The sequence below is a fragment of the Condylura cristata genome, unplaced genomic scaffold (assembly GCF_000260355.1).
Source record: "Condylura cristata isolate star-nosed mole 26May11 unplaced genomic scaffold, ConCri1.0 scaffold00019, whole genome shotgun sequence".
In the NCBI taxonomy this organism is placed as follows: domain Eukaryota; kingdom Metazoa; phylum Chordata; class Mammalia; order Eulipotyphla; family Talpidae; genus Condylura; species Condylura cristata.
This window is the reverse complement of record NW_004567120.1, coordinates 40,902,355-40,925,645: the sequence shown is the minus strand read 5'-3', so window position 1 is coordinate 40,925,645 and position 23,291 is coordinate 40,902,355. Positions and strand designations below refer to the sequence as shown.

The window sequence follows — 23,291 nt, the reverse complement described above, 5'->3', positions numbered from 1 at the left end:
GCTCACCGTGCAGAAGGGCCGTCTACGCTTCTGGACCTTTTGCCAGTGACATAGCACCACTGTGCCATAAGGCTGGGAGTACCCTGTAATAAATGGTTTCCACACTCGCCTGGGCACACGGCTCAGCAACCACCTAACTTTTCGATCTCCCTGGGTCCATTCTACGTTTGCAAAGTCCCGTGTGAGCAGACTGTCAGCCGCCCCTGTGTGGAAGCATGTTCCGCGTGCGCCCTTTATGGAGTCGGCTGCACGGAGCTCACGCTTGTTAACACAGCACTGACCCCAGCATGGGCTCATCGCTGATGCACCCGGGCCTGCTGCCCGCCTGCAGCCTGTCGTGGGCAGAGGCCACCTCTTTTGTGTCTATTTCTTCCCCTCCACCAGACCCTGCACATGGCAACACTCAGTTTCTGGCAGATGAATGTGCCAAGTGGGGGACACAGGTCGTGGGGGACACAGGTTCGTGTTGGCCCTTTCATCACGGCCAGAGAATCATGTGGAGACAGGAAGTTACTTCCTCTTGTCAGTCAATTTCACAGATCATACTCTAGACCAGGAACGGTCTGAGGACAAAATCCTCGAGCAAGCACATGCGCTCCCAGCTGCTGGGCCAGTGCCACATGCTCTGAGAACAGGGGCCAGTCAGAGCACAGTCACGGCGCCCTGTCAAGCCTGCCACGCAATTACCATCACCTTTCTGTTTTCAGAAATGAACTGCCTCAGAGTCCTTGGGCGTCAAGAACTGCTCCAAGAACAAAAGGGAGGGCAGAGCGCAGGCCCTACAGAAATGGATGATACTTTCTAAGTGCCGACAGTTAAAGAGGGCCAGGACGGCCAAGGGGAGGCTGTTTACAGGACACGCAGTGCTCACTCACACAGCAGTGTTAGTCAGAAAAGGAACACGTCCTCGTAATAGTGCTGAGAGCCCTGGACAATTCCTACGTCCTGTGTACTTGATGCTGGAAAGCTGCAGCTACCACGAAGTCAACTTCCTCCGTGGGCTTCTCAAATCCCAAAGTAAAAAGTAGCGTATGAGCCCGGAAGCCGTCACTTCCCAAAAGCTGACAGCCCCCGACCACGGCTACACCGCAAAAGCGTTTCAAGGCAGCAGCGGAGACCTCGACATGGAGTGCCAGCCTGAAGTAGGCACTGCTCCCATGAAGAGAGAGCAGGCGGGGCATGGGCCAGCTGCCAGGCTGAGTGGCCGCCTGCAGTCCAGGAGGTAGGACGCAGGGCCGTGGGTGAGATCAGGTAGCCCAGGATGTGGAGTGTGGTCGCCAAAACTGGGTGGGATGGCACCCTGGCAGAGGGGTCAGTTCCCGGCCTTTCACACGCCTTCAGATCTGCGATGGGGGTGGCACTCTGTGCACGCTGAGCATGACTTTGAGTCCTCTGCCTGCAGAGTCGCTCCTTCCCGCTTTGATTGCTAAGTGGCCAGGAGCCCTGCTCACCAAGGGCAGACCTGGGCTGCTTCCCGACAGGGGAAGCCCCACAGCAGAGAGCCCTCTGGCGGCCCGCGTTAGCCCACACGCAGAGCAGAGAAGGAAAACGGTTTCTTTCCTTGAAGGCTCATCTCAGTGCAATCACTGGAAAGAACCGCCTCATCACGGGCAGCACCTTCAAGCCACTAAAGGAAGGAGTGGGCATGCGGAACTTGGAAATTTCCCGAATTTTAAAATCAGGTCACACTTTAGTAAACATGGATTTTGTGCCAAGCGACTTATGTGGTTGAGGAATTAAAGAAAATGTGTAATTACAGTTGGTCTAAAATCAAGTGTAACTTTTTTAGTCTGATATTCCCTCATGATATGCTCCACCCCTTCCTAATATTCAGCATTAGAATATTTTAAAAACGAAACAAGTGCAATGATCCGATTCCAGAAGTAAAGGTCAGGCAGCCACTTCGCTTACCTGTTGCTTGATTCTGGGGTTCCACCTAATGTAGTAATTCACCCACAGTTCCAGGTGGCGCATGCTGGCAACTGGGTATAAAACTCGATTGATTTCTTTAGTGTAGAAGGGATTTTTGAATTTTTCTTTGTTGCTGTTTACCAGCGACCATAAGGAAACGGTTCTTTCTGGAACATTCTACAGAGAAAAAGAGTGTAAGGCCTAAGTGAAAATGCACACAAATCCACAAACCATCTGCAGCAGCAACTTGAACCAGACATTCTCATTATCCCCATAATAGCTCAAAAAGCCTCCAGGGCCACTGAGTGCAGGGCAGCCACTTAGCGCTGCTTGCATAGATGATGGCCTTGCTGGAGAGTCACTATGCTGCTGGGAGGGGCCAGGCTGCTGGAACTTTGAATGCAGCTAGTTCACTGACCTGAGGAGCCTCTGCCTGGCAAGGTAAAAACACGGAGGCACAGATGAGCGAGATGCTCTTTTGAATTCAGCAGGAAGAAAAAGTGCTTCTAAGATGCCACTGACGTTTTCATTTTTGTCTTTATTCAACTGTGCAATCATGACCTGAGTCTCCTTGATAGCAGGCATCCAGATACAGTGCCACTTTAATGAGCCACCCAGAAGTTTAGTCTACAGCGTGCGATGCCCGATGGCGGACAGCAGCGGAGCATGGCCGTGCTCAATCTCCGCTGCTTCCCCTGGTGTCCACTGCCTCACATGGACACACGTTTTCCTCACAGGTCTTTATTTCAAATGTACTGGAACCTACACAGCACTGCAAACCGTCACCTCAATGTAGTATGTAGCACATTTTTTGGAACCATTTTTGACCATAAACCGAGGGAAAACGGAAGCTTGGGAAACAGTGTCAGACGCAGCGAGGCAGAATGTGACAGTGTCTGTCCCTAGTGCTGACTTCAACCAGAGAGGAGCAGGCAAACTGGAAGCTAACTGGAAGCTAACGCGCTGTAACGAGGAACGCAGACAGATACTTCGCTGAGTGTGACGGGCAGTAACGCAGCAGATCTCTGCCTTCCTTGGAATCCACTCCCAAGCTGTGTTTTTGATGCCACAGTCTTCATCACGTTGTGCTGAACAGTTTGCTTACTTTATTTTTATACTCCTCACGATTTAAAAAGTCAAATATTCCACATGATCTGTTGTGAGTAAAGCAGCCTCGTTCCAGCAGCAACTGTCTGACTTTTCGAACTGTGTCTTTGCGCGAGCTCTCCTGTGCCTGTCTGCGGCCCTGGCGTGAGGCTGTGGCCGGCCCTTCTGCCAGCCTCACACTTCTGGGGAAGCGTGCGGCTGCGTACCCCTGCCTTCGCTCTGCCGTGCCGCTGCTGGGGCTGTTTCCCTGATGTAATAGCTGCCAGCTCTGTGGGGTCACTGTTTGGGGCCACTAGCATTAATTCAGCCCCAAGGTTTCCCTCCGACCTCTCAAGCTACTGCCAGACACCTGGCACCTGCAGGCCTCTCAGTTTTGTCTTGGGAGAGCAAGTTGGTTGCCTGGTGCACTCACCCCATGTCTCTGTGGAGTGGATACTCAGGTATGTTCCAGAGTGTGGTGCAGGAGCAGGAGGCCCATGGCAAAGTATCTCGGCTGGGCCTTCAGTTCTGGGCAGCAGGGCCCTGGCAGGGCACTGGCTCTGGGAGCCAAGGTGGAACCTTCTCCCTTAATTGACTTTTGGAGGCCAGGCTCCCCTACTCTTGTGCTGCCAACACTGCTGTGAGGAAGCCAGTCTCCCTGACTTCTGTTTCCTTACCAACTGCCTGTTCCTCTTCTCCCTAGAGAGGAAGGACAAGGACCTCTTCTTTGTGGCGGGTGTTGCCAAGGCGCACAGACAGGCGCCTTCCTCAACAGGCACATACTTCAGTTTTGGTTATTTCGCCAATTTCCTGCTCTCATTTCCCTAGTTTGTCTTTCTAGACCTCCTGTCATGTGGGTATTGTCTCTCCAGCCACCACTGGTAGATACTGGGGCCACTTTGACTTTCTCGCGGTTGGGAGTGCCGCTGCCGGGAGCAGCAGAGTGTTAAAGGTTCTGTTCCCACTTCTATTTTCATTTCTCTTGGGCATGTAGCAAACTCACCAGGCCACATGGTAATTCTCTATTGAGCTTTCTGAAAGTCCCCAGTCCGCATCCTACAATGTCCGTGCCAGCGGCGGTAGAGGGGGTTCGTTTTCTCCCCTCCCTGGCAGAGGGGAGGGCTGTCTCACACTCCCACCTGAAGTCAGCAGGGGAAGCCAGCAGGCTCTTAGAGGCCCCCTCTTCTCCGTTCACCCTGTCCCCTGAAGCAGGCAGGCCCCAGCTCTGAGAGCCACACTCCCCTCTTCTCTTGAGAAACCTCTGTCAGAGGCCTCAGCGCCGAAGCGGGCAGAAGGAGGTATGGGGAAGCTGGCTGCCTATTCTCTATACAACTTCCTTCAGGTTATCTTCGCTCTCTTGGCCTGAAGCCTGCAACAGTCTGGTCCTCAGTCACTGGGTGCCCTGTTTCTGGCTGAGGCTGGCCGAGGGCCACTTCTTGGCTTCCCCCTGCTGGCACCTGCTTTTCCCCAGCTGACTTGTTCACCATGACTCGATGGCTTTCCAGCTTTCAAACGTGCTGTCTCCTCATCGTCCCACTGTGTGCTGGTTTGTGCCTTTAGGAAACTCCACTTCTGCCATTTTTGTGGCATTTTGGGAAGGAGGATTTGTACACTTTTAAAACCGTTCCTACTCACTTGAGGGCGAAGCCAGTGTCCTCCTCTGCAGTGACCACGGAGCACCCAGTGAAAAGCAGCTGAAGCGTAAGGCCAGGCTGGGGTGACAGGTGAGGGCCCTGTGCCGAGCACCAAGTGGGAAGCCCCCGATTCCCCTATGGCTCAGCGGACTCGCCACACTGCAGGGAGCCTTTAACGCAATAGGCTGGCATTTCCACTAACCTGCTTTACTCGAGTGGACTCACAGTTGTACAAGAAAGTACCAAACCGGCAACTGTACAGATGATCCAGAATTGTGATCAAAAACCGCTCATTGAATTCAAACGCTGTGGGGAACTAGATGGAAACAAATAAGCAAAGAAAGCATGAAAGCCTGGGTTGGAGATTTTACTAAGCTGAAAGGACGCATTTACAGATATGCCTAAATGTTTCTGGTCCTTGCATGGAGGACACCTCAGCTGTTGGAGCTTTGCAAAGGACTGAGGCCTAGAAATAAGTGGCAAGTAAAAGCAAAAAGAGGAAAATAAAGCAACTTTGTGGATTCCCCTGAATACGCGAGGAGAATTAATTATCTGAGATACGATGTGAGCAATGTGCCTATGTCCAAAGGCCGGTGTAGAAGAAACGAGGCCATGTGATACTGTCAACTCTATGACTCCTCCACTAGTAGAGATGACAGTTAAATGCTGAGCTCTATAACTTTTTAAAAAGTCTGCACATAGCAACAGTAGCGAAAATTAAAAAATGAACCCCACCTACCCATCAGGCAGCTTCAATGATGCATTGGTACATGGCCAGTCCTGTTTCACTCCTATCTCTAGCCTGTTGCTATTTGGGGGCAAGTCTCAGCTAGTCCTTCAAAGTATGTGTAAACATCAACTTGAGTGTTTTCGCGCCCCCTGTATCCCCTTACCTGTTTTGACATCTGCCATACACAGTCGATAAATTGGAGGAAAATAGGAGACCGGTCAGCGTCGGCATGGTTCTTATCGCCGTGACCTATTCTCTGAAATGGATTGAGGGTTATTTTAACTGGGGGCACAGAACTGAGAAAGCACATGACCTACACCACACGGCGTGGCGTGGACAGACAGCAGTCTGGTTCCAGTCACTACGTCCCTTCCAGAGGAAATAGTGTGTTTTTCCATGGCAACAAAGACTGTAACAAAACATTTTGAAATATGAGAAATGAAGCACACATGTGTACAAAGCACCAGCACAAACTGGCAAGGCCTCACTGCCCTCTGTGTGTCGCGAGGACTTCACACGAGGGGCAGCACCGGCGGGCAGCATAGGATGCTGCCCTGAGGGTCTTGCAGAGTAAGCTGCCAGCGGCCAAGGGCCCACACTTTCAGTTCAGGCCTGGAAACTATGGCCAGGCGGCTGTGATTAAATAATGAAAAGTGGCCCTCTCCTAAAAACAAGACAAAAACCTTCCCACTCACGGATTTACTACACAGTGATTTTGACTCGAAAATGCCACTGACACCACTGAGGAAACAGGGATGCAGATGACCGTTAGCGGCGCTCCCAAAGCCTCCCCGCAGCGCCCTCCGGGGGCACCTGGAAACAAGGCCTGGAAGTATGAGTCGTGGCGGCTCTTTCCAGTCCTAAAACGCCTATCGGAGAATAGCAGAAAGCCCCTCCTGGCAATGAAGCACCCTAGGAGAGAGCGGGCTCCGGAGCCCCTGTGGCCTGCCCCCGCCTCCCACGCGGTTTCAGGTGAGGGGCGCCGCGTGCACGTCCACGCAGACTCTAACACTTTCCCTCCTGTCAGTCACAGGGACGAATAAACCGACTTCCCAAACAACTTCTATGCCTACTACGCACTACAGGTTTCTAAAAAGTAAATATATGCTTCACAACTGGTTTTTCAAATCCCAAGTGGCTATGATCTGACTTTTTTTTTTTTTCCAAAACCTGCTTTGGGCCCTCCCTGGTGGCGCAGCGGGTTAAAGCACAGCACAAAGAAGCTTAAGCCACTTCTGCATGAGTTGGATCCCCGTCTGCCCCGGAGGTGACCCCATGGCGCGGCAGACCTCTCCTGACCCGCCCCTGCTCCCCTCAGCAGTGGACTTTCTCCATCTGCCTGTTCTGCTCCCCACTCTGCCTCTGGTGAATCCTCTCACCCTCCGCATCTCTGGCCTGTACCCCAGTTCTGTACGAATAAATAAATAAATCTTAAAAAAAAAAACCTGCTTTGTTAGGTACTCACAGATGCAAACTTGTGTCCAAAACTTATCCATTCTTTCTGTACCAAGATTTCAAAGCCTTCGATACTCCGATAGAAGCCGTCCAGCATGAGCATGGCCAGGGACGTGAGCTGGGCCGTGCGGTCCCAGCCGTCGCTGCAGTGCACCACCACCGAGCTCTTCCCTGAAGAGACTTTGTCGGCCACTTGAATAGCACCCGTCAAAACAAGCTGCAAGGAAAATCGGAGGCATGAGCAGGTTGCTACTTGCATTTGAAGGGAGCACACTGAACCCTGGACAAAGTGCTGTTTTAAAGTACTATTAATGCTCAGAACGGAAAAAGTCCTGCAAGTGGAACATCAGGAGCTGCAGGGTCTGATGGGAAACTGCACTTGACTGCAACTAAGTGTTCAAAACCGAAACCAGACAGGCAGGAAGCCAGGTGCACCTCACGCCCGTTTTCAGGCGCTAGCCCGCTTTCCCCCTGCTTGAGCTGCCGGGCAGCCACGGGGACTAACGGCCGAAACGGAACTGCACTTGGGTCGGGGGGCCACAGGCTGAGATGTGCCCGGGTTCTGTGTCTCCCTGTGCACACCGATTGTGTGGGCCAGGGCCCGCTCCACACCAAGATGACCTTGTCTTAACTACTGCACCCGCTAAGGTCATGCTCTGAGGTACAAAGGGTGAAGGGCTTCAACATGAGTTTTGGGGAGACACAATACAACCTGCAATGGTGAGCATATTAGCAAACTCGCTGGTCCGCTAGGTCTACTCAGTCAGGGCCTTAAACGTCGGATGTAAGAGAAATCACCTTCTGGCTTTACGATGACAAAGCAGGAACTCTGCACATGGTTCAGAAACAGGAGAACAGCTGCCAGAAGTGGTGACTTTCTCAGAAAATGCCGAGACTGAGAAGCACCAGTAAATGTATGTCTGTAAAGAGCTGTGCTATCCTTGTCGGACAAGTACTTTATAAAATACTTTATAAACCACAAAACTTATCTCCCATCCATAAGTGTGCAGTTAAAAAAATAAATTTACATTCGCGCAGCCACACCACAACCCAGCGGTAGAACACTTCCCCTCCCAGAAAGGGCTGTGCGCTCTGAGGTTAATGTCTGCTCCCAGCCCCAGGCAGCCTCTAGTTTACTTTCTGTCCTGGGACTTCTGCCTTTCCTAGAAATTTCACATAAATGAATCACACCGATAGCTACTCCTTTATGTCTGGCTTCTTCCGCTGAGCAGAGTTTGTGGTGCACTGACGCCACAGCACGACAGCACTCCATTCCTTTGTGAGGCCAAATGATATTCCCTACGCGGGTAGACCCCACTGTATCTATCCATTCACCAACAGACAGACACTGGGCTGTTTCAGCACCTGTTTCTTAAGAGTAGCACTACAGGGAACGTTAGCATACACGTTTGTAGGGACATACGTTTTCAGTTCTCTTCGGTAAACACCTAGGCTGGCAATGATTGGATCATGAGGTCACTGCATGGTTAGATAAATTTTTAAGACACTGCCAAGCTGTTTGCAAAGTAGCTGTACCATTTCGGATTCCTATCAGATTCGATAGGATTCAACAAAAGCGATTACTAGGAGGGAATTTCGTAGCAATACAGGATCACAGTGAGCAGCAAGAAAAGTCTCAAGTAAATAATCTAACCTTACATCTGAAGGACCTAAAAAAAGAGCAAGTAGAAGTCAGTAAACAGAAGGAAGTAAAAATTAGAACAGAAATAAATGAAACAGAAATAAAACAAAATATCAATAAAACCAACAAGAGATTCTCTGAAAGGACACAAAAATTTGATATACCCTTAATCTAGGCTCACTAAAAAATAAAGAACAAAAACTCTAATTAAAAGAATCAGAAAGAGGTGAAGTTTCGACAGCTACTTGAATATAAGAGACAAGAGAGCCTACTATGAACAGCTACATGCAAACAAACAGAACAACCCAGAAGCACACAACTTTCCAAGCTGAACCAGGACGAAATAGATAACTTTTGAAGACAGCAATCACAAGCACACAAATAAAAAAAAAGTCTCTCAGAATAAAAGCCCAGAGCTAGTGAATTCTAGCAAACCTTCAAAGAAGATCTAATAGGTATCCTTCTCAAACTTCGAAAGTGCAGAGTGGGGAATGCTTTTATACCTATTTTATGAGGCCAGAATCACTGAGTCAAAAACTGGGCAAGGACGACACAAAAATAGAAAACTACAGACCAGTTTCTTCCATAAACCATAAACGTAAAAATCTTCAACAAAATCTTTGCATGTTAAATTCAACAAAACATTAAGAGAATAATACATTAGGACTAAGTGTGATTAATTCCAGAGATGCAAAGATATACAAATACATGTACAAATCAATTAATGTAATTTACCATATTAACAAAAAGAAAAAGTCACACATGAAGTGTGTGACATGATTCAAGATCCATTTATGTAAATCTCTCAATAAAATGGAAGTACAAAGGCTGTACCTCAACACAATAAAGGCTACATACGACAGACCCACAGCTAATATCACACTCAATGATGAAAAGCTTAAAGCTTCTCCCACAAGATCAGGAAGACCAGGATATCTACTTCACCACTATAGTTCAGCATGGTTTTGGCAGTCCTTGTCAGAGCAATTAGGCAAACAAAAGATATAAAAGGAATGCAAGTTGGAAAAAAAGAAGTTATATTATCACATACCTAGAAAATCTTAAAGACACCACCAAAAGAGTAGTAGAACTAAGAAATGAATACTGTGAGTGGAAGGATCTAAAATCAATATACAAAAACTTGTTGTGTTTCTCTACGTAAACAATGAATTTAGAAGATATTCAGAAAACAATTTCATTGACAATCACATCAAAAACAATAAAATACCTAGAAGCAAATTTAACAAGGAAGGTGAAAGGTCTGTACACTGAAAACTACAAAACTGTTGATAGAAATAAGACACAAAGAAATGGAAACAGAACCCATGTGTTTGGATTGGAAAAATAAGCATTGTTAAAATGGACATGTTACCCAAAGCAATGTACAGATTCAAAGCAATACTTGTCAAAGTTTCTTTAAAGAAATAGAACAATTATAAAATTTGTAGGAAACCACAGAAGACAACACAACTAAAGCATGCCAGTGAAAAAAGAAGAAAAACGGAAGATGCATGTTCTCTGAGTTCAAACTATATTATAAAGTGACAGTACTAAAAAAAGTACGGTGTGGAATAAAAACAGACATACAAACCAGTAGGCTAGAATTGTGACACCAGAAATAAACCTACACCTATATGGACAGTTAATCTATGACAGAGGAGTCAAGACCATACAATGGGGAAAGTAAAGCCTCAACAAATGGTGCTGGGAAAACTGGACAGCCATACGCATAAGACCACTATCTAACACTGTATCCTAAAATTATTTACACTGTGTACAGACAATACACTCCTGGACATCAATCTCAGAGATGTGTTTGCAAGGAAAAAAAAAAAGCAAAAATAAGCAAATGGTACTATCGATACATCAAACTAACAAGCTTTTGTACAGTGAAAGAAACCACCACAAAATGAAAAGGAAGCCTACTGACTAGGAGAGGCTATCTGGACATTCTATATACAACAAGGGGTTAATATGCAAAATATATAAAGAACTCATACAACTCAACAAACAGAAAACAACCCAGTCAAAGGCTGGGCAGAGAATTAGGCATTTGTCCCAGCTAGCTAGCTGCCCTTTTGCTAGGAAGGGTCCTCTTACCCTTATGCTTTCTTTAAGGCCCAGCTCAAGTCCCCCATAATCCCAAAGGGTCTGTTCTTCGTCCTGACTTTGCTGTGAATGCTCTTTGCTACTTGATGCACAGTAATCTGGAAAGTTATGCTCTGTTTCTGCACACATATAATTTCTTCAATCACATAGGAACCTCCATAAAGGCAGAAGAATGCCGGACCTTCACAGGGTCTAGTTTTATACACCATGAGAATGTCATCTTTTTTCAAAGTAACTCTTTTATTTTAGGGACGTTATTTTACATTTACAGAAAACTTGTAGAGGTACAATGCAAAGTTCCCATATACTTGACTCAGTTTCCCCATTACTGAAATCACATCATACTACCCCACAACTGCCTCAGATATTCTTGAAAATATTCAAGTACTTTCACTTTTAAAAGAATGGAATTTTGGATGACTTTATCAAGATGAAGGATCAACTATAATAACAACACAAAATCCATTCTGTAGAGTAAGGCAATTTGGGATTAGTCCCAATAAATGCAATCTTTCTCTGGGTCCTTGAGGGCCACGCAGTAGGTCAGATGATAAATGGGCTGTTCCTAAATAACCTGTGTGAAGAGACTCAACCACGGACTGCCGAGGACAGGAAAGGGACAGCCCACTTCCCTCACTTAGTCTAAGAGTGCTGCTGTGAAATCTTTAACGCAGGTAAGCAAATCATAAAGAAACAAGTCTGTAAAGGGCAGAACCCTACAGAACAAGTACTTCCTCTTCCACTGTTCAATTTCTGAAAACTTAACAAATGAAAGAAAATTCCACTAAGCAACTGCTTTGCTTTTTTATAAATATACGTCAAGCTTTTTTTAGAAAGTATACTTGCCTTGATGTGCTCTAACCAGTGAGTAGACTCCAAACTGGACAACCAGTGAGATTCTTCTACATTAGGGTAAACAATGTCTTTTACTTTTTTTAAAGATTCCCGCATGACATGAATGTTATGAATGTCTAAGAAGAAAAGTTCGGCGTTATGATACGCATCATCACTTTCATATCCTCCTCCTGTTGCCTAAGAAACAAGATACACAAACAGTCAGCTGGGTTTTCTACTTTATCAGTAACTTACACAAACATTTCAAGTTGTCGGTGCTCCAAGCCAACAACCTAAAACCCTCCTATTTAGAATAGTCAATGTGAGCCGATGTTCACCCCCCTGCCACCACACCCCCAAGGCTTCGGAACATCAGTCACACTTGGAGCTTCAAGGAGAGATACAGGGCAGGCAGCAATTTCCTAGGGATCTGCATTTGCATGGAAGTCATTTCCAGAATGCTCTAGAATTACCAGCTCTTCTTCCAGATCTGAAGGACAGGACCATCAGCTTTGTAACAACACTCTGAGGGGGGGGGGGGACACAGCAAACACATGAATGTGTGAAAGTCACCAGGACAGGTGCCCACACAGAGGAGCATCACACAGTCACTGGCAAGAGCCTGCGAGCTTGGGCACACAACATGGCCACACAGGCTGGCTACGGTATGCAGCTGCCACATAATTTTTTATAAAGTGGAGAATGATGGAAGGAACAGAAAGCGGAAGCCGGGGCAGAAACACCAAAGCATCCTATAGCTTTCTTCCAGGGGCAGTCACAGAGGTTTCCAGCAGAGGAAAGGCTACCCCTGAACTTCAAACCTGGAGCCCTATGTCCAAGCGTGAGGCTTTGGTTTCCAAAGGCGAGGAAAAGGTGAGGAAAAGGTTTTATGTGAAAGTGTAAAAAGCTATCTGTCAAGTCTGCGACGAATAGCCTCAGAGGTAGGTACTGTCAACATTCACTTAGCTGTTTTTGAAGTTATTACTTAATGAAAAAATGGACAAATAGGCCTTTCCCCTGGCCAGGTTGTCCACACCTCTGGGAAGAACACCTTGAAGTGCATGCGGGGGTCACTGCAGCCCACAACAGTGTGGAGCCCAAGTCTCACTCCACCTGTACACGCGTTACGCAGATGACCCGCTTTTCCCGTGTGGCTTTTTAATAGCTCAGTCATTTTTGAAGAATTCTCAATACTAGAGTTTCCTTCATGAACAACTGAAGATGGTATGTGAAGAAGCAAAGGGGAACTACACCTATCACTCATTGCCAGTCTGGCAAACCGGACACGAATCCAGCTCCATGGTAATTCATCAAGTGCATCACTACAAAACTGGAGCAGCCTGGTGCTGGATCTTATCTCCCCGGGCTTTGTCTGCTTGTTTAATTTAAAACGGTGTGGTGCTGCTTCTTGTGTCTGGGCTGGGAAACTTCTACAATTCCACAGAGGAGGAGCAATTAGATCCAAAGAGAACAGAAGTCAGAAGGGTAAAAGTCAATTAGTCGAGCATAGATTGAGTTCCCCAAAGTTCAAATTCTCTGTCCGCTCGGTTTGGAAGCCTACTTTTTGGTTTTCTTTTCCTACCCAGAAGGAATAGGTAAAGGTTCAAGGGCCGTTGCTATGGACGAGCTGCTGGAGGAGGAGAATCTGAACAGAGATTATGAAGAATGACTCGGCCCTCAAACGCCTCGGTTTCCCCTTCCCTTTCATTCGTGGAGGCCTGGAAACACAGGCCTATTTCCTGAGAGTCAGAGGCCTTCAAGGATTTGCCTGCTCTCACAATGTGCTCTGGAGTTAACACAGTGGACACAGTCACTGCATACACTCTACATCTTAAAATATTCCTTTCAAATACTTCATTTTAACGTGATGGTCTATTTCAGGCTAAGTGTATACATGGAAATTTTGTGTTTTATACATGCATTCCAATCTGAACTATAGATGAAGCATCGCAGGAACAGAAACATATAAAACTGAGAACAATCCAGAAGCCAGTCATACTAAGTTTCCTGAAGGTTTTATTTATAATTCCTAACTTATTCATCACTTTAACTTCCTGATTCCTTCAAAATCACTGTTATTGCCTAAACTAATACTATCTGTAGTAAGAGATAGTTGGTCCAAGACCGAGGGCAGGGGGTGTGGAGGGGATCCCAGGAGGAAATGGAGGCAAATCGCAAGAGTGGCTACAGCTGTCTCGGCTGCTCTGGGACCTGTCTTGTTTTCTGATTCATAAATGAGCCTTGAAGAATTGAAAATGCCGGAAAAGTGACCTCAGGACGTGCAAAATACTGTAGATGACGAGACGAAAGCCTCCAGCCAACAAGAAAGAATTCCTCCAAAAGGCAGAAGGGACTGGGGTGAACACCTTGGCCGGGCCCACTGCGGGCACTCGGAAGTGACAGCTGGCAAGAACAGGAGAGAAAAACTGATCCCAAACACCGGCGATCAGCTGGAAACATCACTTTCATCTGGGGCTATTTAACACTGGCCAAACAGCTTCACCTCTCGAGGCAGCACTCTGCCCTGCACTGATGTTCAGGACAAGGACCCTCATCAACTTCAGGGGCGCTCAGCACATTATGCTGAAGAAGGCTGAGAGCAGAGCGCTTTGAAAATATTAATGCCATGTCATTAAATCATTAAATATGATTATTCACTATGTATATGTGGATGTAAAATTCACACTATAGATCTTGAATGTTCTTACAATAAATGAAAAGACACACTTAGGAGCACAACGAAGGGGGTGTGTTTTGGTCAAGCTACACAGTTAGGATTTCAACAACCACAGCGCACACAACTCCCCACATCCACACCTGCAAGGCTCCAGAAACCTGAACTTAGGCTTGATTCTGGCCAAACTTCAACTTCAGTACAGCTCTAGATTTTTGAGAGTGACCTACACATTCTTTTCATTGGACTTGAAAGTAATGCACCTTGTGTTGAAGATCATGTTCGGCGATTAAAACTTTACTCCACACAAGTGAACTGCCTTTCTCAACTCATCAAGTTCAACCATCCACCCGAAGGTAAGCATTATTTCAAGGCAGACGTGAGCGACGTGAGCGTGGCGGGGCAGAGCACTCGGGATCCTGTAAGGACGGGGCAGCCAGCAGCCCCGGGCTGACTCACCTTGTTGGCCACTGCGTTCACACTGGGTCTTGCGTCATAGATGGTGAGTTTAGAGACTTGTCTGTTAGTCTCCCTGATAACATCAAGGTACTTCTCGTCATCTTTATTTCGCTTCCCACTCATACCGACCAGAGGCTGGCTGCACCGCACGATGACGGTCTTGTTTTCCGGGTGAATCCACGAGAGCACCTGCAGTTAGTTCAGAAATTTTAAGCTATCAGAAAAAAAACCAAATCTTGAGAAAATAATGAGAACTAGAAGAAGCAACGCACTAAAATGTCACGATGAAGTATATCCCATCTTGCTGGCTGAAATGCAGGATTGGGTCACCTGTGCGTTCACTGGTGCGCCCAGAAACGCACTAGGGAGGCGAGCAGCTGGAATCACGATCCCGAGGCTTTCCTTCATCAGCGCTGAGCGCACACCCAGCATCTCATCACCCAGGAGAGCAGAAAGATGGTGACAGGCCTTCAGGCCTATGGCTCGTGCTGGTTGTCACACAAGAGGCTGGGCAGAGGTGAGGCAAGCGAGGACTCCTGCCTGGGCGGCGCGTTCCTCGTGACAGGACAAGTCCACAGGCCACCGCCCCACCAGGCGAGCTTATGGCATTTAACGTGGGGAGCAGCAGAGGTCTCAGGACAGTGCAAGGTGCCAGAGAGCCACCATGACGTGGGTCACTCGGCCTGGGGAGGGCTCGTGGAGTCCACAGGCCTGGTGGGCCCGCTCTGACTTCTGCCCAAGACCAGTGTGAGGCCTGGAGTGCCCACTCACTGCACGTGAGAAGCAATGCCTGGAAAAGGGAGTTCACAATGCCACACGTGCAAACTACAAAACTGCCCGCTTTATTTTCCCCACCCCCATCCTTTGTGCCCTTTGACCCTTTCTCCCTCCGCCCAGCCTCAGAAACTTCATTTAGCAGTGTCACTAGCTGGTAAGTATTCTGCTTGGTCTGCTCATCTGCTATGGCTTGTTTTACTTAGACACGAAATCATCAACTATTTGCCTTTGTCACTGTGACCTCTGTGCCACACAAGCTCCCGTGAGCGTCCCTCCTATGTTGCTGCCCATCGCAATGCTTCGCCTCTCCTGGGGGCTGAGCAGTGGCCCGCGCTATGGACGGACCAGGTCTCCCTCGCGGGCCTTAGCCCTGCCAGCTGTGGCACAGCGCCGCAGGGAGCACTGAGCTCACCCTTGAGCTGGCCACTCCACGCTCCACGTCCCTGAGAGCTACCCACACGGGATGCTGGTCCTGCAGGATTCCCACTTGCAGCTTTTGAAGGGAAGTCCAGGCTACGTTCCAGCACAGCCCACCCGCTCACTTCCCCCCAGCCGCGAAGGAGGTTCCCTTCCTTCCGTGTAGTTACTGACTTTCTGGGATAATTGTCTACTCAGATCTGCTGCCCACTTTTTTTTTTTAAAGATTTATTTATTCATACAAAACTGGGGTACAGGCCAGAGATGTGGAGGGTGAGAGGCTTCACCAGAGACAGAGTGGGGTACAGAACAGGCAGATCGACGAAGTCCACTGCTGAGGGGAGCAGCGGGGAGCAGCGGTCACCTCTGGGGCAGGCAGGAATCGAACTCATGCGGAAGCGGCTTTAGATTCTCAGTGCTGTGCTTTAACCCGCTGCGCCCCCAGGGAGGGCCCTGCTGCCCACTTCTTAACTGAGCTGTTTGCTCCAGAACTGTTGACTTTAACTGGTGACCTGTCCGGTAGGGAATCAAAGCTCAGTAAAGATAGTAGAGGGGTGAGAGGCGCAGCATGGCTTCACCCGTGCTGCCCTGGGACTGGCGTGAATGTTCCATGGCTCTAAGCTGGGCACTGAACTCCTGGCCACTGTCACTTCCCTCTCATCCGTCTGTGAATGGGAGGTGACGTCATCTCATGGGTCTGCTGGGAGGACTGGGGAAGCACACACAAGTCCCAGCTCAGTGTGCGTCCTTGGGCTGGACAGCAAAACCCAGTACTGACAACTACGCCGAGCAGACATGAGACGAAAGCGGCACCAGCGAGCTTGCTGGCACCAGCCGGGCTGCCATTGATCCTGGAGGCAGCAGGATGGCAAACGACCACGGCGGGTGCTCACAGGCCAACGTCCACAGTGACAGCGGGTGTTTTGCACCGTGCCAAGCGCTGTTTCATACACTAGGGTGGCCCATGGCTAAGAAGTTAAGTGGGCTGCAACCACTGTGACCCTTCCTTCCCTCTCTCCTTCCTTCCTGCAACCCGGCTTCCCGCGCCGGCTGCCTGGGCTGCGGCAGGCCACTCTGCTGGCCCCTGCCTGGCAGGGAGCTCTGGGAGCTGAGCTTCAGAAGCCTTGGGAAAGGCACAGAGACCCTCCAACCCCCCTTTCTTACTGTCAACCTAGAGATGAGACTTGCTCTCCCCACCTCCAATGGCCTTTATTGCAAGGAATAGGAAATCCTTTTATTATTATTTTTAATTTAATTTGTTTTCAGGTTTATTGAAACAGAACTGACACATAACACTGTTAGCCTAAGGTGGACAGCGTGTTAATTTCATACAAGCTTACTTTGGAAAGAGCCAAGTTCTATAAATACATTAGACTTATTGGATAAAGATCCTCATCAGGTTGTCAATTTCAAGCAGCCCTGTGCCTACCTGAGCCCAGATTTCTCGGCCCCCTTCTCTCTGCTTGGGAGGGACATAAAGGAGTCACCGCCCAAAGATGTTTATCCCAGCATGTTTCTCATAGCAACGTGCAAAGGAGCCTGATGTCCCCAGATAGGAGTGTGCCTGAACACACCGGCGCCCGGAGAGGTGTGCATCAAACAGTTTGCGTGTTATTTATGCACAAAATAGCAAGGTCTCTTTCTTGCCAGTGCTTTTTATATTTTGTATAGGCTCTTTAAAAAGAACTGAAGAGCAAATACTAATGCTTTCACATTAAAAGCACATGCATTTTCTGGATTATAGTCAAGAGTCAGGTGATTGGAAGGTAGAGCAGAACAAACACATTATCTCCCATTAGCTATTCCTAGGCGTGGCATCTGTAAAGATCTAGCAGTGATGAAAAACTCAGCCTTAGGAAGATCGACCTAATGGGTAGAGAGGCACAGAAGCAAGCATTCCATTTGGGGTAAGCCGGCGCATGCTCACAGCGCAGGAGGACTTCCGCGTCGAGGGCAGCCTGGAGGCAGCCGCTGGGTTTGCTTGCTTCACCCCTTCTCCTGCCCCAGCTCACGAGAGTCTCTCTCCTGCTCCCTCTCTCCTGTCTCTCTCTCACACACCCTGCGAAAGCAGATGCAGATGACCACTGAAGGTTAACTGAGCAGGCCATGACCCACAAAGTATGGCCACGCAGAGGACTAAGCTTCTAAGCGTAGCTTCCTTAGCCCGCGTTCTGGCATGATGAGTCAGCGGGCATACTTTCCCTACAATAAACATCAGGAAGGCACAAGCGGCACTCAGAGAGGAGCAAGTGGTTTTAAATAGTACCATTCACATGAGACTACCAAAGTTTTACGGACAGATTACCGAAGTTTCACACAAAAAAGCCATTTAAGGACAGGAATGTCTAGACTTGGAGGTTAAAGGCAAGGTGACGTTAAATCTCAAATTCTTTGTCCCTTCTTTTATACTTTTGGGGGGGCGGAAGGCAAAACAATGCTTTTCTTATGACAGGCCCTGAAAACAGAGCAAGCAGACTCGCCGCATTTTTAGTCAATTACATGTATGCACATGGGGAAGATACAACATGCACCTAAGTATTTACGGACCACAGAGAACCCTGTGGGTGAGGCCCAGGGCAGGGCAGGCGCCCGGGACAGGCTGCACTGGACCCCGTTGTGCACTCGGCCGATCGCTGGCAGACTTCGTGCCAAACGACTGCAACCACTGTGACCCTTCCTTCCCTCTCTCCTTCCTTCCCGCAACCCCGCTTCCCGCGCCGGCTGCCTGGGCTGCAGCAGGCCACTCCGCTGGCCCCTGCCTGGCAGGGAGCTCTGGAGGCAGGGCCGCCTCGCCCTCCCGCCAGGCACCTGGTCCTCACTGGTTGGACTGAAACTGCACTAGAGGATTGCGCTGAGTGGCCTGACAACCATCCTTGGGGGATAAAAGACACTGTGTGGAAAAGGCCAGTTGCAGTACTCACTGGAATTCGATTCCGGGACCTGAAAGCAGCCACTCTCCTGAGGTCGTCATCTGAGGCCTGGTAGGGGACCACCAGCAGCGCGGGGTATGTGTCGCAGAGCTCATAGCGCTTGTTGATGAAAGTTATTCTCCAGTGGTGGTTGGGCAAGCCCTGCAGGGAGAGAGGCCGGGTCAGGCCGCGCCACTTCAGCCCTGCATGCGGCCTGGGCTCCCCTTTCTCTTTTGAGCAGATACTGCTTGTTCACCCCCTTGACCTCGGGGTGGTGGCACCAGTTGTAAGAAGGGGGTCAGATCAATAATACAGACAACATCAGAGTACAAAACAGAACCACCCTGGGAAACACTCGCGCCCTGTGGTGCAGCAAGCTCTCCCTTGCTACTTGCCGATATGGATACACCTGAGTTCACCCCTCACCCATGCACCCCCTCACCTCAGACAAATGCAGCGCGTCATCATAACCCACACCTAAGTGAGCGTATAAAAGACACTCTGGAAAGTTCTTCTCCCCGCTCAAAACAGAGCGAAGGCTTGAGTCTGCTCCAGAGTAGAAAGAGGCAAAGTTTACAAGGCAAGTCAGAGGGGAAGTGAAGGAAAACCCCTCTGGGGAGGCTCATTTCGCCACCTCCTCAGAGCTTTACAGCCAAGTTGTTCGGGGTTGCCCGTGGCCCTGGAGCCTGGATGAGCCATACAGTCGTTTGCATTGGAGCAGACTGCTGAGCACCAGGGAGACTCAGAGGACAGCTCCTGTCCTGTCCTCCACCCGCAAGATGGTATCTGGTACCGACGTGGTCCGGAGGTGGTGGAGCAGCCCCCAGGCTCACACACACAAGTACACACAGTGAGCTACGCGGGCGCTTGCTTTGGGACAGACATTTGTACCTTTCCTTTAGGTCTGGCCTACAGGCCGCGGACCAAGCAGATGCGTCTGCTGCTGCGTCCATGAGAGTGCTAAGTCCCACCAGAAAGTTATAAGACAAAAGATGGAGTGTAATGGCAGTCTAGAACAGAGTCCCTTCGCCAGCTCATGCACGCATGCCATCTTAAAAGCGGGAGCTGCTTGCTTTCAAGCTAGAAGCTTCGACCTAAAAAATAAGTCTTAATATTGTCAATAATGTTCCCAACATCAGGCACAAAGAACTTACTACATAATGTCACAGACGTCTCCAGGGCGCCTGAGGTCGCAGTGGCCCTGCTCGTGAGTTGACCCACAACAGGGGCCGTTCAAGCCAGGCACACGCGGCCGCAGCTCCAGTCTACAGCTGAGTCCTGAAGGAACAGGTGTCCTACCTCACTCGTGCGCTCCCGCACCCCCTTCGCGGGCCTCGACTCTGCTCATGACTCCGCACACCACGGGTCACACTGCAAAAGGAAACCACCTGGGGGCTGGAGCCCAGGGTCCTCATCTGGAGCTCAGGGCCGCGGCGCAACTGGACAAGCCCGCCTTTCCAGGCGAAGTGACTGGGCTTGACTAGGTGCTCAAAGCTCACTCAGCAAAGCCTCCCCATTCTTTTAAGAGCTCTGCAGAATGAGAATTAGGCAAAGTTCTACCACAAAACTCCTAGCTGTCCTAGGCAGGGGCACACCCGAGGCCAAACAGTGGCTCTTGCTACAGAACAGGCACAGGGTCTTTGTAATGTCCCAAGAGACCCTTTGTAAAGATGACCCAAGTCTCCTGCCCTTCTTGCAGCAAAGAAGTGTGTGCACGGGTGGCTGAGAGCAGTGAAGGCAACTGTAAACTCACTCCAGAAGGTTGCTTGGAAACACGTCATTACAGGAAAAGTTCTAATTCATTTGGCCCCATAATATCAATGATAATAACTGCCAGCCAGTTCAACCTCCGAATATACAGATATAGAGCAATAGCAACTCCCAAAGAGTCCAGCAGGGAAGCGTGAGAGTTCGAGACCCCCAGTGTGCGCTCATTTCATGAACCAGCACCACGCATAACTGCTGTTCTTTGTGGAAGAAACAGAACGGAGGTGGCCGGCCTCCAAGGAAGCTTGAAATGGTGCAGGAATGAGCATGTACACTACATGGCAATGGAGACATCAAGTCAGCTGCTGAATGCACACTTAGCAAGAATGTCACTGATTCTCAGAGCGTGACCAGTGACGTATCACCACCATGTTTGGGATCTGCACGTGCCGTGCTCCTGGCTGACTTACCTGCCTTCTGTATTCTTCAACTGGGTCATAGACTGTCCATCCATCCACGTTAAACTTTTCTTCATTTAAAAATGCAAATATTGGCTGGAAAAGGCAAAAAAAGGAAAAAAAGAATTTCAAGCTTAGTGTGAAGGCACTAACAGTCCAGTCAAGGTACACTCCGATTCCTCACCAGATTTGCTTAGCGTAACATCACAGCCCAAACTGAGCCTTTTAACAAAGAACCAGGAAAACTCAGACTAGACTTATGCTACCTTCTACCTTGAATACGAATCACTTTTGAAACCTCAATTTTGTACAGCTACAGGCATAATTTCGCAGTTTTGGGGAAAGGATGCGCCACAAAAATCAGATTTCCAGATTAAAACACAACTATATTTTTTAAAAAGATTTATTTATTTGTGCATACAGAACTGGGGTACAGGCCAGAGGCGCAGGGACGGTGAGAGGCTTCACCAGGGAGAGTGGGGAGCAGAACAGGCAGATGGACGAAGTGCACTGCTGAGGGGAGCAGCGGGCGGGTCAGGAGAGGTCTGCCGCGCCATGTGGTCACCTCCGGGGCAGGCGGGGATCGAACTCATGCGGAAGTGGCTTCAGCTTCTGAGTGTTGTGCTTTAACCCGCTGCGCCACCAGGGAGGGCCCACAACTATGTTTTAATACTTGACAAGGCCCTCACTTGGCGGGGCAGCCGCAACCAGGTGGTCTTTAGGAAGATCAGGCCCTTCCTGTGAGGCAAACGAGCCGCAGCTCAGAACACCTGGTGGTAAACATTCAGGGATCAGCTCACACCTGCTCTATTCCTGGAGGAATTTTGCCATGTTTGAACAGGAATTTAAGTGAGCGTTTTCTCTAATTTGATTTCTGAAATTGAAAATGTTTGCTTCTTTTAAAGCCTCCATCTACCAGTTAAGGGAGCAGCAATGTCAAGTGACCTCATTTCACCTCATAGATTACACACTTTAGAAACAAGACTCCTTCCTCCAAAGAGGTCCACAGGGGTGATGCTTTCACTACAGTAGAGGAGGGAAAGTCTAAAATTTTAGAGAGCCACAGAAAGCAGTAGAATCTGGCAAAGTTCATCACTCTGAGTAACATGCTCTGAATGAGCAACTTCTGCCTATTCCACGTGCAACTGTGAGCCGTTTCAAATAACTGCATCAAAAGTACCATCGGCCAAAAACTTGACTGAGGTCTCACAGGTCGAAAGCAGCTACCACATAAATTGCCATTTAGACTTCCATTTATGTAAATAATTCCCCTAGTTTGCTTTAAACATGTTCCCTGGGGGAAACACTTTAATATCCCTGGGACGCTGTTGCTTTTATGCATAAATGTACGCATTTATTTATTCCACAAAGGCCCACAAAGTACACTGGAAAGGTCATTCGAAACCATTTGGAAAAAGAGCATTCTTTACACTCATCCACAATCAGAACCATCGGAGGCTGGCATTTCTCCAGGTCACCCACGCTACTTCCTCTCACTGTACTTCTCTCTTCTGGCAATTTCGGCTGCATTTATGAGGGTGCCAACGATCGCAGCCAGCCTACCAAGTCAATTTCTGGGCGGCCAGAGCGCGGGGGCCCCTGCAGCCGCCTGCCTCCTGCGCGGCTCCAGCTCGAGAGGCCTCAGAGATAGCTCACTGCCTCCTCCTCTCCTGGACCCCCAGCTCACCTGCCGGCCCTGCCACCTTCAGCCTGGCGTGGTGATCCAGGCTGGAGTCTCCTGTCTACCATCCTATCTGTCTTCGTAACTATATGCAGTCAGCTATTGCTGCTGACCATAGCGTCCAGACCGGCCTTGAATGTCTCACCTTTCCCTCTCCATGGCCCCGTTTCAAGCCCTCATCACTATGCACTAACATAGATCTCCTGAAATGGAACCCTGACCCCTGTCGCCCAAGTCACCTGGTGGACCAGAGTCTGTTCTTGTCCCCTTCCTGCTGAACCCCCATTAAAGGAGCCCCTCACTGTCAGACAAAAAGCAACGCTTCGCTGTTCGCTGTTCGGGCACGGAGGCGCTGCGCGTTGAGGCCCCGCCTTCCCTCTCAGCATCTCTCTGCTACTACCGCCTCAGTCCTCGCCCACTTTCCTCAAGTGCACGACCCGCTCCTTCCACTCCAGCACAGACTGCTCCCGCTTGTCAAGAGCATGTGTGCCCAGGGAAACACACCTACCATCTTGTAGGCTGTGTCTCCTCTGGGAAGCCTTCCTGGACTTAACACCCTCACTTTTTGTTCTCCGGGCATCCTGACTGGCACATCTGTGTCGTATGCACCCGTGCATCCCAATCCTCCAGGCAAACTGCTCCTGGAGGCTGAGGCTGGGGTAACTCTAGAGCAGAGCCTGGCCAGAACGGGGCCCGTAACAAGGCACTCTAGACTGCGGGCTTCAACGGCAAATGTTTATGCCTCACAGCATGGGAACTGCAAGTCCAAGGTCAGGGAGGCAGTACGCTGGGCTTCTGCATGAGCTGT

General features: G+C 49.2%; 1 protein-coding gene across 4 annotated transcripts in view; it reads right to left on the bottom strand.

Annotated features, from left to right (window-relative positions):
- Nucleotides 1–23,291, bottom strand: part of MTM1 (myotubularin 1) — a 64,826-nt gene that overhangs the window by 5,250 nt on the left and 36,285 nt on the right. For all 4 annotated transcript variants that reach the window (XM_004685864.2, XM_012727217.1, XM_012727220.1 and 1 more), the window contains 8 exons: nucleotides 20,815–20,898; nucleotides 18,650–18,799; nucleotides 14,535–14,723; nucleotides 11,414–11,599; nucleotides 6,827–7,033; nucleotides 5,525–5,617; nucleotides 4,834–4,947; nucleotides 1,912–2,088 (listed from right to left, as the gene is read on the bottom strand). In XM_004685864.2, coding sequence (XP_004685921.1) covers nucleotides 1,912–2,088; nucleotides 4,834–4,947; nucleotides 5,525–5,617; nucleotides 6,827–7,033; nucleotides 11,414–11,599; nucleotides 14,535–14,723; nucleotides 18,650–18,799; nucleotides 20,815–20,898 — 1,200 coding nt within the window. The remainder of the gene's footprint in view (nucleotides 1–1,911; nucleotides 2,089–4,833; nucleotides 4,948–5,524; nucleotides 5,618–6,826; nucleotides 7,034–11,413; nucleotides 11,600–14,534; nucleotides 14,724–18,649; nucleotides 18,800–20,814; nucleotides 20,899–23,291) is intronic.